This window comes from Catharus ustulatus, chromosome 4 (genome assembly GCF_009819885.2).
Source record: "Catharus ustulatus isolate bCatUst1 chromosome 4, bCatUst1.pri.v2, whole genome shotgun sequence".
NCBI classification, from domain to species: Eukaryota; Metazoa; Chordata; class Aves; order Passeriformes; family Turdidae; genus Catharus; species Catharus ustulatus.
This window is the reverse complement of record NC_046224.1, coordinates 1514370-1529570: the sequence shown is the minus strand read 5'-3', so window position 1 is coordinate 1529570 and position 15201 is coordinate 1514370. Positions and strand designations below refer to the sequence as shown.

Below are 15201 nucleotides of genomic sequence, written 5' to 3'. Positions count from 1 at the left end.
TACGAGTTACATTGGAATTAATGTGTTTTTTTGCCAAGGGGCTCAGTGGTTGGTTTGTCACAGAAGTTAAATGTGAATTACGTAAGAGTTACATAGGAGCTACTTGTGACTTACCTCAGCTTTTGCCACAGGCCCCAGAGGGTGGGATTGTCACGTAAATTCCACGTGAACTCCATAGGAGTTCGCGTTTCTTCGCCAGGAGCTCGGATGGATTATTTATCTATTTATTGATCTATTTATTGATCTATTTATTTCTCTCTGTTCAGAATACCCTCACTCCCCCTCACAAATAACGCCGCGGCTCCTTTAAGAGCCTCCCTCACGCTGGCCCCGCCCCTTCAGCGCGCGGGTGGGGGCGTGGCTTATAGAACGGAAATTGCTGTTGATTGACAGCACCTCTGTCCAATCAGAGCGCAGAGAGCTGATGAGGAGGGCGGGACTTCCGGCTGACTAGCTCAGGTGGCGGCGCTCGGGGAGAGCGGGAGCGGGGCCGCCATGATCAAGAAGTTCGATAAAAAGGACGAGGAGTCCGGTATGGAAGGGCTGGGGGTGAGGGGAAGGGCGCTGGGGAGCGGAGAGGGCTGGGCTGACAGCGGGGTTGGAGGTGAGGGGGTGCTGAGGGGAGCGCGGGGTGGAGGTGAGCGGGCTGAGGGGATGCTGAGGGGACAGAGATGCGGAGGTGATGGAATTCCCAAACAAACTCTGCATTCTGGAGACCTGGAAGTGTCCAAGGCCAGCTTGGAGCACGCTGGGATGGTGGAAGGTGATAAAAATTATCCTTAAATCTCCTTCCAGCCATGGCTCTGTGATCTCTCATCTCTCACAGCTCATGGGGAATTTGTGCTTCAGCTGGAAGAAATTAATGCCAGAATATTTCTCCTTTATGGTGCTAAATCCAAAGAACTGGGCTCTGTTTTCTAGAGAGGATTTTCTCTGCTCAGTGCAGATGTTTCATCCATCAAAAAAAAAAAAAAAAAGAGAGCATTGATTACCTGTATTTTTATTTATATGACTACCTGAACGATGTGGTTATATACGTAAAGAAAATAAACTTTTCAGACAAGCCTTTCCAGCTCTTCTCTGTCTGGGCTGTGGGTGCATATCTGGAATTCCTAAAAGGAATTTTCCAAATTTCCAAAAGGAAATTTAAGCAAGTAGCACCCGGGGGAGGTAAAATCTTGGTGTGCAGAGAAGCTGGGGCTGCTCCTGGATCCCTGGAATTGTCCAAGGTTGGATGAAGCTTGGAGCACCCTGGGACAGTGGAAAAGCATCCCTGGAAAATCTCTGCAAATTTAAATCCATGTTCCCTGCAATCCCTGATGCTGCCTGGAATTTTCTGTGCTGCTGCTCTGAGCTCTGAATGTGCTCAGCTGGGGTTGAGTTCGTTTCATTTTCGATTTCTTTCTGCTTGGGATGTGAGAAGTGAGGAATAAATGGACTGGAAATGAGGAATTCTGGCTGGGGAGGAGAGGAGCAGGAGCAGAAGTGAGGCTGGGGAGGGATTTGTGTGTCTGGAAAGTTCTTTTTTCACATCCTGATCAGCAGTGATGCCTCCAGTCCTTGAAGGTCTAAAAATAGTTGAATTAGGGAAGTAGAAAAAGGAAGTAATTTTATTAGTGAAGGCAAATTAAATAGCAAACAATTTTCTTCTTCCTCTTTTTATTTTCCCTTTGTTCTTTCTCTAACTCTGAATATACCTCTTAATAAAAGTGAATTTAAAGCTGTTGATACCAAAGAGGAATGTCACTGTTTTGAGGTGGTTTGAGGAAATTTTGGGGCTGTTCTGCATGTTTTTGGGGTGTGTGAGGAGTTCCTCAGCTGAAAGATCTTTTTTTTTTTCCTCAGGCAGTGGCTCCAATCCTTTCCAGCATCTGGAGAAGAGTGCTGTGCTTCAGGAGGTAGGAATAATCCCAGGGTAATTCATGCTGTTTAATTAATTCTCTTTTCCATTGTGGTGAAATGTGGATGGCTAAATTCATAGAATTAATTTAAAATCAGAGAGAGTGTAAATAAATTAATTTTATCTACAATTAATGAGGGGATTTTTAACATGTGGCATCTCAGGGGGCTCTTCCTGAGGAAAAAAAATGTTTTATTTTGAGGCATTTTTGAGCTAAAGATGCAACAACACATTCTCTGAGGCACATATTTAATACAAATAAAAATTCCAGATTAATTTCCTTTTGCTGTTTGACAGAGAGTGAATTTTTGGTGGGATTTATTCAGGCAGAATTTCTGTTTGGTTCCCAGGCACGGCTCTTCAATGAGACCCCCATAAACCCACGGAGATGCCTTCACATCCTCACCAAGATCCTCTACCTGCTCAACCAGGTAACTTTTAGGATTTCTCTCCATCCAGAATGAATATTTTATTTTAGTGGGAAAGAAGTTTTTCAGGGAAATCTCTTTGGGAAAAAATTCCATCCTTGTGGAGTGCATTTAGGGCAAAAGATTTTTTTTCCTCCAAGGAAAAATTGCTGGGTGTGTGGGAAGGATTAAAAAAAAGGAGCTGGATAATTCCTGAATTTCCTCTCTGCTCATTGCAGGGTGAACATTTTGGAACCACAGAAGCCACAGAAGCTTTTTTTGCCATGACCAGGTTGTTTCAGTCTAATGATGTAAGTAAGGACCTGGTGTTTCACCTCTCCCTGATGTGCACAGGAGGAGCAATTCCTGCTTTGGAAATAAAGGGCTGGATAATGACATGTGGTTATTCTGTGGGTTGGCTGGGGGTGGAGGTGGCTTCTGACTTAATTACTGAATTTACAAATCACCATCTGCTTCATTCAAAATAGAATTTGAAAAGTGCCTGCAGATCCAAAGCTGCTGTTCCTTACAGCAGTGTTGTTCCTCAGCACTGATCTCATTGAGGCAAACGCCCTAAAAATCATGGAATGGTTTGGAAATTGGATTTGGAAATTCAGCTTTGGGCTCAGCACAATGTAAAAACATTCTGAGTGTGTCTCATGTGCTGGGGCTCATTTTAATTAAATTTAATTTTAATTAAAAAGGGTTTGCTTGTTAGAGATTTCTCCAAGGAAGGCATAGCTGTTCAAAGATGTAATAATATTTTTGGAAATACAGAGGGTTTGGGATTTTTCTCATACCCACATTTTAAAAAGTAGAGGATTTTTTAAAATATAAAATCAATTATTTTCAGACTTAATGTCAACACTCCACATGTGTTTCTATTTTTTTTTTTACAATAACCAAGTTATTTTCAAAGCTTTTAATTGATAATTTTGGGGGATTTCTGAGTGGGCTACATCAATTCCTTGATAATTAACATGGATTTTTTGTATTAGTTCTTATTTTACAAAATATTGATGTCTTACTCTTCTGATTTGTTTGATATCAGGGAGTGACTTACCAAATGTAGTTTTACACTTAACTTGGAGTAGAAAGGAAAGTGTTAACTTGGAGTTGAAAAGAAAATGTTAACTTGGAATTGAAAATAAAAAATGTTTTATTTAAAACCTTGTTTTTCTTTTAAAATGAAATATTTAATTTTTATGTTTTATTTCCCTTTGAAAACTTCTGTTTACCATCGTTTTTCATCTTTTTCTGCCCCACATTTCCACAGCAAACCCTCAGAAGAATGTGTTACCTCACAATCAAGGAGATGGCCAATATCTCTGAGGATGTCATCATTGTCACCAGCAGGTGGGAGCCCTTCCAGAGCCCCTGCAAGAGGGGACACACAGCATGAGCCACCCCCTAAAATGTTATTTTCCTGCCACTCTCTGGGAGAATTCAGTTTATCAAATGGTTGTTGCTTTGTTCTTTCTGTTTTTTTTAATTGTTGTGTTGTCAGAATTTAAGCTGTGACTTTGCTGTCTCATAATTTAAAAAAGCAGAGCAAAGCTCAGCTCGTTCTCCCAACTGAATTCTCCATTTTATTGACTACAAAAATAGACATTGCAGCTGTTGCAAGAGCAAAATCTGGATTTGTTGGATTGCTTTAGAAATATATAAAATAATCCCAACTGAACTTTGGTCACTATTTCTAAATTCAAAATTCCATGTGGGACAAACAGCACCACCAAGAAGGAGAATTAATTAAACAAAACATGGCAAAACAATACAAAATGTGCATTTTCCAGCTCTGCCAGCTGAATTCTCCATTTTTTTGACTACAGAAACAGACATTGCAGCTGTTGCAAGAGCAAAATCTGGATTTGTTGGATTGCTTTAGAAATATATGAAATAATCCAAACTGAACTTTGGTCACTATTTCTAAATTCAAAATTCCATGTGGGACAAACAGCACCACCAAGGAGAATGAACTAAACAAAAATGGTAAAACAATACAAAATGTGCATTTTCCAACTCTGCATTTCCCCAGATTTTAATGTTGATAACTCTCAAATTAAACAGATTATTACAAAGCTGTTCCTAACCAGAATTGCAGCAGCTAAATGAGGTGAATGTCACATGAAACCTGAGCTGTGGGGATGTCCCAGAAGTGTTAAAGGATGTTTTTGATGATTGCAGCTTGACCAAAGACATGACAGGCAAGGAGGATGTGTACAGAGGCCCTGCCATCCGAGCCCTGTGCAGGATCACTGATGTGAGTACAGATGGGGATGGGTGCCCTGAAAATCCCAAAGCTGCTCTGCTGCAGCTGCATTTACAGCAGGAGTGAGGCTGCTGCTTTGTGGAGAGCTGCTGCATGGCCTGTGCAATTCCCAGCAGCTCTGTGGGGCTGGAGCACTGGGAATGTGCAGCTGGAAGATTTGGGAGCTCCTTTCTAATCTGAAATTGCTCTGCTCTATGCTCTGTGCAATTCACAGGAGCTCTGTGGGGCTGGAGCACTGGGAATGTGCAGCTGGAAGATTTGGAAGCTCTTTTCTAATCTTAAATTGCTCTGCTGCATGGCCTGTGCAATTCCCAGCAGCTCTGTGAGGCTGGAGCACTGGGAATGTGCAATTTGGGAGCTCCAGTTTCTGTCTGGGATTGTTCTGCTCCATGTCCTCTGCAATTTCCAGCAGCTCTGTGGAGCTGGAGCACTGGGAATGTGCAATTTGGGAGCTCAGTTTGTATCTGGGATTGCTCTGATCAGTGCCCTGTGCAATTCCCAGCAACTCTGTGGGGCTGGAGCACTGAGAATGTGCAGCTGGAATGTTTGGGAGCTCCAGTTTGTGTCTGGGATTGCTCCACTCAATGCCCTGTGCAATTTCCATGAGCTCTGTGTTGCTGGAGCACTGGGAATGTGTAGCTGGAAGATTTGGGAGCTCTTTTCTAATCTGAAATTGCTCTGCTCAGTGCCCTGTGCAATTCACAGGAGCTCAGTGGGACTGGAGCACTGGGAATGTGCAGCTGGAATGTTTGGAAATTCCAGTTTCTGATCTGAAATTGCTCTGCTCAATGCTCTGTGCAATTTCCATGGGCTCTGTGGGACTGGGAATGTGCAACTGGAATGTTTAGGAGCTCCAGTTTCTGTCTGGGATTGCTCCACTCAATGTCCTCTGCAATTTCCATGATCCCTGTGGTGCTGGAGCACTGGGAATGTGCAGCTGGAATGTTTAGGAGCTCCAGTTTCTGTCTAGGGTTCTCTGATCAGTGCCCTCTGCAGTTGTCAGGAACACTGGGAATGTGCAGGTGGAAGATTTGGGAGCTCCAGTTTCCATCTGGGATTGCTCCACTCAATGTCCTCTGCAATTTCCATGATCTCTGTGGAGCTGGAGCACTGGGAATGTGCAGAGGAGGGTTTGGAAATTCCAGTTTCTGTCTGGGATTGCTCTACTCAATGTCCTCTGCAATTTCCAGGAACTCTGTGGGGCTGCAGCACTGGGAATGTGCAGTTGGAAGATTTGGGAGCTCCAGTTTGTATCTGGGTTTGCTCCACTCGATGCCCTGTGCAATTTCCAGGAGCTCTGTGGAGCAGGAGCACTGAGGATGTGCAGGTGGAGGATTTGGAAACTCCAGTTTGTATCTGGGATTGCTCCACTCAATGCCCTGAGCAATTCCCAGCTGCTCTGTGTTGCTGGAGCACTGGGAATGTGCAGCTGGAAGATTTGGAAGCTCCAGTTTCTGTCTGAGATTGCTCTATTTGATGCCCTGTACAATTCCCAGCAGCTCTGTGTTGCTGGAGCACTGGGAATGTGCAATTTGGGAGCTCCAGTTTCCATCTGGGATTGCTCTGATCAGTGCCCTGTGCGATTTCCATGGGCTCTGTGGGACTGGGAATGTGCAGCTGAAAGATTTGGGAGCTCCAGTTTCTATCTGGGATTGCTCCACTCAATGCTCTGTGCAATTTCCATGAGCTTTCTGTTGCTGGAGCACTGGGAATGTGCAATTTAGGAGCTCCAATTTCTGTCTGGGATTGCTCCACTCAATGTCCTCTGCAAATTCCAGAAGCTCTGTGGGGCTACAGCTCTGGGAATGTGCAGCTGGAAGATTTGGATGCTCCTTTGTAATCTGAAATTGTTCTGCTCGGTGTCCTGTGCTACTTCCAGGAACTCTGTGGAGCTGGAGCACTGAGAATGTGCAGGTGGAGGATTGGGAAACTCCAGTTTGTATCTGGGATTGCTCCACTCAATGCCCTGAGCAATTTCCAGGAACTCTGTGGGGCTGGAGCTGTGAGAAGATGAAATTTAGGAGCTCCAGTTTGTGTCTGGGATTGCTCTGATCAGTGCCCTGTGCAATTCCCAGGAGTTCTGTGGGACTGGAGCACTGGGAATGTGCAATTTGGGAGCTCCAGTTTCCATCTGGGATTGCTCCACTCAATCTCCTCTGCAATTTCCATGATCTCTGTGGGACTGCAGCACTGGGAATGTGCAGCTGAAAGATTTGGGAGCTCCAGTTTCCATCTGGGATTGCTGTGATCAATGCTCTGTGCAATTTCCAGCAACTCTGTGGGGCTGGAGCACTGGCAATGTGCAATTTAGGAGCTCCAGTTTCTGTCTGGGATTGCTCCACTCAATGTCCTCTGCAAATTCCAGCAGCTCTGTGGGACTACAGCACTGGGAATGTGCAGCTGGAAGATTTGGAAGCTCTTTTCTAATCTGAAATTGCTCTGCTCTATCCTCTCTGTGCAATTTCCATGAACTCTGTGGGGCTGGAGCTCTGGGAATGTGCAATTTGGGAGCCCTAGTTTGTATCTGGGATTGCTCCACTCAATGCCCTGAGCAATTCCCAGCTACTCTATGGGGCTGGAGCACTGGGAATGTGCAATTTGGGACCTCCAGTTTCTGTCTGGGATTGCTCCACTCAATGCCCTGTGCAATTCCCAGCAGCTCTGTGGGGCTGGAGCACTGGGAATGTGAAGCTGGAATGTTTGGGAGTTCCAGTTTCCATCTGGGATTGCTCCGCTCAATTCCCTGTGCAATTTCCATGAGCTTTCTGTTGCTGGAGCACTGGGAATGTGCAATTTAGGAGCTCCAGTTTCTGTCTGGGATTGTTCTGCTCAATGTCCTCTGCAAATTCCAGCAGCTCTGTGGGACTACAGCACTGGGAATGTGCAGCTGGAAGATTTGGAAGCTCCTTTCTAATCTGAAATTGTTCTGCTCAGTGTCCTGTGCTACTTCCAGGAGCTCTGTGGAGCTGGAGCACTGAGAATGTGCAGGTGGAGGATTGGGAAACTCCAGTTTGTATCTGGGATTGCTCCACTCAATGCCCTGAGCAATTTCCAGGAGCTCTGTGGGGCTGGAGCTCTGGAAATGTGCAATTTAGGAGCTCCAGTTTCCATCTGGGATTGCTCTTCTTGATGCCCTGTACAATTTCCATGAGCTCTGTGGAGCTGCAGCACTGGGAATGTGCAGCTGCAATATTTGGAAGCTCCAATTTCCATCTGGGATTTCTCTCCTGCTCACTTTACCACTGACCTTTCAGAACCAGGCAGCTCAAACTCCACCTTGCAGAATTAACTCCAGATTTTTGCTGAATTTTGAATGTGGATTTTTGCTGCTTTTTGCTCTCTCTGCCCAGCACTCACCCTTCCCTTTTTCCCTTTTTTTTCCCCCTCCCAGGGTACAATGCTGCAGGCCATTGAGAGGTACATGAAACAGGCCATTGTGGACAAAGTCCCCAGCGTGTCCAGCTCTGCTCTGGTGTCTTCCTTGGTAAGAAAAACAGAATTTTATAAATCTGTGTTGCTGGCAGGGTGAATCTGCTCTGTTCTGGTTTTTTTTTTCTCTTCATCTCACTGGAAAATAAGAAAAAAGCAAAATTTTGTAAATCTGTGTTACTGGCAGGGTGAATCTGCTCTGTTTGTTCTGTTTTTTTTATCAGAAACATCTCTTAATCTCACTGGAAAATAAGAAAAAAGTAAAATTTTATAAATCTGTGTTGCTGGCAAGGTGAATCTGCTCTGTTTGTTCTGGTTTTTTTTTCTCTTCATCTCACTGGAAAATAAGAAAAAAGCAGAATTTCCTTTCTCTCCTCAAATTCCTTTCTTACCATTTGAGTGCATCAATCATCATAATTTTTAGTGCAAAATGCTCATATTTCTGCAGTGTAAAACATGAATTTATCATGAAATCACCTGCTGAAATTACAATTCAGGATTATTTCTGCTAATAGACACCAGAAGGGCAAGATGAAGAAATCTCCCCTTTTTTGGGGAGAAAAAGCTGGAAAAATCTCATTAATTAATATTTTTATGACTAGAAGTGGAATAATTTGAGACTGAGATGGAAGGAAATCCACAGTTTATGGAGCTGTAAGATAAAAAGCTTCTCTCCAATTTAATTTTTTTATTTTTTTTTTTTCAGCACATGATGAAGATCAGCTATGATGTGGTCAAAAGGTGGATTAATGAAGCTCAGGAAGCTGCTTCCAGTGACAACATCATGGTACAGGTGTGTTTGAGGGTGGCTGTCCCCCAAAAATGCTGTAGTGGCATTTCTGGGAGTTCTTTAGAAAACTTCAGAAAAAAAAAATCTTATTTTTCTTCAATGTTTTAAAAGCAAGAATTGTGATTTGTGGGAAACAGCTTAAAAAAATTTAAAAAAAATTAAAAATATTAAAAATTAAAAAATATTTTAAAAAAATTAATGATGCCAGCACAAGATTGTTAATTAATAGCTTGCTCTGGAATTCTCTTCCTTTTTTCCTGCTCAATTTCTGGTAGCTGGAATGCTGCTGCCTGTCCCACAGGGGTTTTTTGCAGAGGGAATTTCAATCTGAGTACTCAAAAACCTCAGGAAATTCTCTCACTGCCTCCCAATGAGCAGCTCTTGGCTTTCAGAAAATTTACCAGATATAAAAGATGAGCACAAATATCAATAAGATCTCCACAAATTTTGGCATTTTTGCAAAAAATTCTGCATTTTTGCAGATGTTCCAGACTTCTGTGAAAATGAAATTATTCTGTCTGTTCAGAATATGGAATTATTCTGTCTGTTGCAGACTCATGATCAGAAATATTCTGTAAAATCAGTTTTGTTATTTCCTACTTAACAACTTCACATGAAACCTTGCAGTAAATCATTTTTATGGGGAGGGGAAAAAAAACAAAATAACTTGGCAAGGAACTGGAAATATCCCATCAAAAAGGATTTTTGTGAGGTCATTTCAGGGCTGTGCAAAGCTGAAACCTTTGAAGTTATGATATTTAATTTAAAAAAAAAAAGGAAATAAATTAACTTTGTGGCTCTTTGGATCTTCAGGAATAGTTGAGAGTGGACAGAAAGGGCAAGGAAATGTTGCAGATCTTTACAACTTGGCTCAGTTGAGGTTAGAAGGTATTTCTACCAGGAAACAGCAATAATCACCCTTCTTTTTGATGCTGAAATGTGGATTTTACAGCTGTGCCCCTCTGTTTCCCATCCCATAGTATCATGCTTTGGGGCTGCTCTATCACCTTAGGAAAAACGACCGCCTGGCTGTCTCCAAGATGTTGAATAAATTCACCAAATCCGGCCTGAAATCCCAGTTTGCCTACTGCATGCTGATCAGGATTGCCAGCAAACTGCTCAAGGAGTCTGAGGAGGGGTAAGGAGCAGGCAGGGTTTAAATTATGATAATTAATTAATTAAGGGTTGGGAAGCAGCAGCATTTGTGGGAATTGCCACAGAGACGGAATTGGAGTGGTGGGATAATGCATGGACTTGGTCTTAAAGGGATTTATTCAGTTTAAATTGTTGTGTTTGGAGCTGTGAAAGTCTTGGATTTGAATTTAAAGGGTTTTTCCAACCTAAAATCCTGGAATTGTTGTGTTTGCAGCCATGAAGGTCTTGGATTTGAACTTAAGGGGTTTTTCCAGCCTAAAAGGTTCTGAGATTTTTGTATTTGTAACCATGAAAGTCTTGGACTTGATCTCCAGGGGATTTTCCAAGCTAAAAGATCCTGGGATTCTGTGTTTTTAGCCTTGAAAATACTGGACTTGACCTTAAGGGGTTTTTCCAAGCTAAAATCCTGGGTTTGTTGTGTTTGTAGCCATAAAAATCTTGGATTTGAACTTAAAGGGTTTTTCCTGCCTAAAAGGTTCTGAGATTTTTGTATTTGTAGCCATGAAAGTCTTGGACTTGATCTTGGAGGGTTTTTCCAAACTAAAAGATCCTGGGATTCTGTGTTTTTAGCCTTGAAAATACTGGACTTGACCTTAAGGGGTTTTTCCAAGCTAAAACCCTGGGGTTGTTGTGTTTGTGGCCATAAAAATCTTGGATTTGATCTTAAAGGGTTTTTCCAATCTAAAATCCTGGGATTGTTGTGTTGTTGTGTTTGTGGCCATGAAAGTCTTGGATTTGAACTTAAAGGGTTTTTCCAGCCTAAAAGGTTCTGAGATTTTTTTATTTGTAACCATGAAGGTCTTGGACTTGATCTTGAAGGGTTTTTCCAAGCTAAAAGATCCTGGGATTCTGTGTTTGTAGCCTTGAAAATATTGGACTTGATCTTAAGGGGTTTTTCCAGCCTAAAATCCTGGGATTGCTGTGGCCATGAAATTCCTGGACTTCATCTTAAGGGGTTTTTCCAAGCTAAAAGATTCTTGGGTTGTTGTGTTTGTAGACATAAAAATCTTGAACTTAAAGGGTTTTTCCTGCCTAAAAGGTTCTGAGATTTTTTTATTTGTAGCCATGAAACTCTTGGACTTGATCTTAAAGGGTTTTTCCAAACTAAAAGATCCTGGGATTCTGTGTTCTTAGCCTTGAAAATACTGGACTTGATCTTAAGGGGTTTTTCCAAGCTAAAATCCTGGGGTTGTTGTGTTTGTAGCCATGAAAGTCTTGGATTTGAATTTAAGGGGTTTTTCCAAGCTGAAAGATCCTGGGATTCTTTGCTTGTGTCCATGAAAATCTTGGATTTGAACTTAAAGGGTTTTTCCTGCCTAAAAGGTTCTGAGGTTGTTGTATTTGTAACCATGAAAGTCTTGGACTTGGTCTTGAAGGGTTTTTCCTGCCTAAAATCCTGGAATTGTTGTGTCTGCAGCCATGAATGTCTTGGATTTGATCTCCAGGGATTTTTCCAAGCTAAAAGATCTTTGGATTGCTGTGTTTGTGGCCATGAAATTCCTGGACTTGATGTGAAGTGGTTTTTCCAAGCTAAAAGATCCTGGGATTCTGTGTTTTTAGCCATGAAAATACTGGACTTGACCTTAAGGGGTTTTTCCAATCTAAAATCCTGGGGTTGTTGTGTTTGTGGCCATAAAAATCTTGGATTTGATCTTAAAGGGTTTTTCCAATCTAAAATCCTGGGATTGTTGTGTTGTTGTGTTTGTGGCCATGAAAGTCTTGGATTTGCACTTAAAGGGTTTTTCCTGCCTAAAAGGTTCTGAGATGTTTTTATTTGTAGCCATGAAGGTCTTGGATTTGATCTTAAGGGGTTTTTCCAAGCTAAAAGATCCTGGGATTGTTGTGTTTGTAACCATGAAAGTCTTGGACTTGAACTTAAGGGGTTTTTTCCTGCCTAAAATCCTGGAATTGTTGTGGTTGCAGCCATAAAAATCTTGGACTCTGTCTAAAGGGGTTTTTTCCAACCGAATAGATCCTGGAATTCTGTGTTTGTAGCCATGAAAGTCTTGGATTTGAATTTAGGATTTTTCCAGCCTAAAATCCTGGGGCTGTTTTATTTGTAACCATGAAAGTCTTGGACTTGGCCTTAAAGGGTTTTTGCAATCTAAAATCCTGGGGTTGTTGTGTTTGTGGCCATGAAGGTCTTGGATTTGAATTTAAAGGGGTTTTTCCAATCTAAAATCCTGGGATTGTTGTGTTTGTGGCCATGAAAGTCTTGGACTTGGATCTTGAAGGGTTTTTCCAAGCTAAAATATCCTGGGATTCTGTGTTTGTAGCCTTGAAATCTTGGATTTGATCTTAAGGGGTTTTTCCAACTTGAAATCCTGGAACTGTTTGGTTTGTAACCATAAAAATCTTGGATTTGAACTTAGGGGTTTTTCCAACCTAAAATCCTGGGGTTGTGTTTGCAGCCATGAAATTCTTGGACTTGATCTTGAAGGGTCTTTCCAAGCTAAAAGATCCTGGGATTCTGTGTTTTTAGCCATGAAAATCTTGGATTTGATGTTTTTTGTGTTTTTAGCCATGACAGTCCCCTGTTTGACTTCATTGAGAGCTGCCTGAGGAACAAACACGAGATGGTGATTTATGAGGCTGCCTCTGCCATCATCCACCTGCCCAACTGCACTGCCAGGGAGCTGGCACCTGCTGTGTCAGGTTGGTCACAGCCCTTTGGACCCCTGGAACAGCTGAAATAAAGAAATGCAGAGAAAATCCAGCAGAATTAGAACCCCCAAACCCTGAATTTTCTGATAACTTGGGGTTCAAAGATCTTTAACTCTAAATTTAAAAGCTTTTGGATGAGATCCCTTTTTCAGCCAGAGGTTTAGATAAATTGCAGTAGAGGTGCTTGTCTTTATGCAGCTGCAGAAATTTGGGATGGGAGGGAATTCTGGAATAATTTTTTTGGAAATGACCTTAAAAATCATCCAGTTCCATGGGGAAGGATTCCCACTATCCCAGGGTGCTCCAAACCTTGTCCAACCTGACCTTGGACATTCCTAAGGATGAAACAACCACCAAAAAACCTGGGAAAACTCTCCTCCACCTGGATATAGAACTGGAATGTAGAGACAATTGTGCCAATCTCCTCTTCTTGGTCATGGATAAAAAAACCAGAAGTTTTCTTTCTAACCTGTGTGAAAATTATGCACAGAGCTGCATGAATATTTAGCAGTGTGTAGTTGAGTGGAGATTTATTAGACTTTATTCCCTTTCTTTGAAAGAGCCCATATCTTTGATTTTTTGGTTGATTTTTTTTGGTTGATTTTTTTTGGTTGATTTTTTTGGTTGAATTTTTTTGGTTGATTTTTTTGGTTGATTTTTTTGGTTGATTTTTTTGGTTGATTTTTTTGGTTGATTTTTTTGGTTGATTTTTTTGGTTGATTTTTTTGGTTGATTTTTTTGGTTGATTTTTTTGGTTGATTTTTTTGGTTGATTTTTTTGGTTGATTTTTTTGGTTGATTTTTTTGGTTGATTTTTTTGGTTGATTTTTTTGGTTGATTTTTTTGGTTGATTTTTTTGGTTGATTTTTTTGGTTGATTTTTTTGGTTGATTTTTTTGGTTGATTTTTTTGGTTGATTTTTTTGGTTGATTTTTTTGGTTGATTTTTTTGGTTGATTTTTTTGGTTGATTTTTTTGGTTGATTTTTTTGGTTGATTTTTTTGGTTGATTTTTGTTTTTTTTTTCCCCCAGTGTTGCAGCTTTTCTGCAGTTCTCCCAAACCTGTCCTGCGCTACGCAGCCGTCCGGACCCTCAATAAAGTGAGTGCTTCAAAACCTCCAAAAAAATCTTGATTTTCTGAGATCAGAGCCAGCCAGCAGTGCCTAGTGATGTGTTAGCTCAAACAGAGCACTTCCCTCATGATGAATTTATTTGGAATTATTCCATTGGCTTTTCCATGGGACAGAAATCTTTCCTGCATTCAGTTGCTCATTTCTGGACCATGGGGATGTAACAGCTGTAGTTTGATGATCTGTGGATATTTAAAATCACAAAATCCACATGAAGGAAATGTTCTGATTTCAGAACTGCAGCAAAATTTTGACTGTCAAACCCACAACTTAAAATTTATTTAAAACACTGCAAGCAAAACCCCTGAGCTCTGACTGCATCCAATGCTTTGAACTGCAGGATGCTCCCACATAATTTTGGAATTCTGTTCCTTGCAGGTAGCCATGAAACATCCATCTGCAGTCACTGCCTGCAACCTGGACCTGGAAAACCTCATCACAGACTCCAACAGGAGCATTGCCACCCTGGCCATCACCACTCTGCTGAAGACAGGCAGCGAGAGCAGCGTGGACAGGCTCATGAAACAGATCTCCTCCTTCGTGTCAGAAATCTCAGATGAGTTTAAGGTGGAGGCCTCTGCTCTTTCCTGCAGCTTTTTCTCCCATTTTTCATTTTTTTTATGGAGCTTTTCCTGTTTGTCAATGCTGGCAGGGTAAAGTTCAGAAGGTGTTTTCCAGCTTAAGTATCCTGTGTGCTTTCCTCCCACCACTCCAAGAGAGGAAAAAATATCATTTGGTGGATTGCTGGCTCCTGTGTAATATCCTGTATTTCCTTCTGGGTGTTTTACAGAGGAAGGATTTTAAGTGTTCTTTTCTTGATGCATAGTTAGGAAACTGTTAATTATAAATTTTTGCCTAATTTCTAAGTTTTATAGTGACTAAACTGGTAATGAATTGTTTCAGTTGTACCATGAGGAGCACAGCTCTGTAAAATCAATCTGCTTAAAGTGTCTTTAGTTCTTGTTTTTATGACAAAAATAATTATTAGATCAGTTTAAAATTGCAAAGAGTTTTAAAGAGTGACAAGTTAAAATTGGATCATGGTCATGCCTGGAAAGAAGGAAGGAAGGAGGAGAGACCTTTGAGTTACCACATTCCATCCTAAATCTTTTTTCATTGAATTTTTTTTTAGCATTGCCAGGCCTTGCAGCACCCTGACACAAAGCTATTCCATCCTGAGTATCCACCCCTGACTTTTTATCCTTGTACAGTGATTTCACAATTATAAACCACACTTTACAATACAGAGTGTGATCAAAGGTATCTGTTCTGTCACCATCTGTTGAGGGTGGGGCAGTGATCCTGATCTCTGTGGGAGATATTCTGCTAATGGGCATCCATTGAAACCAGCTGGGGCAGTGTTCTTTATCTCATGGGATATCTCCTGTTCATGGCCATGGTTTATAAACCAGCTGGGGCAGTGTTCTTTATCTCATGGGATATCTCCTGTTCATGGC

At 41.6% G+C, this 15201-nt stretch overlaps 1 protein-coding gene across 1 annotated transcript in view; it reads left to right on the top strand.

The window, feature by feature from the left end:
* The first annotated feature begins 426 nt into the window (after window positions 1-426).
* Window positions 427-15201, top strand: part of COPG2 (COPI coat complex subunit gamma 2) — a 31428-nt gene continuing 16653 nt past the window's right edge. Inside the window, exons 1-12 of the mRNA XM_033058578.1 lie at window positions 427-532; window positions 1846-1898; window positions 2251-2331; window positions 2547-2618; window positions 3584-3663; window positions 4495-4570; window positions 7971-8063; window positions 8715-8801; window positions 9779-9936; window positions 12475-12608; window positions 13647-13714; window positions 14123-14311. Of these exons, the coding sequence (XP_032914469.1) occupies window positions 496-532; window positions 1846-1898; window positions 2251-2331; window positions 2547-2618; window positions 3584-3663; window positions 4495-4570; window positions 7971-8063; window positions 8715-8801; window positions 9779-9936; window positions 12475-12608; window positions 13647-13714; window positions 14123-14311 (1128 nt within the window). The 5' untranslated portion in view covers window positions 427-495. The remainder of the gene's footprint in view (window positions 533-1845; window positions 1899-2250; window positions 2332-2546; window positions 2619-3583; window positions 3664-4494; window positions 4571-7970; window positions 8064-8714; window positions 8802-9778; window positions 9937-12474; window positions 12609-13646; window positions 13715-14122; window positions 14312-15201) is intronic.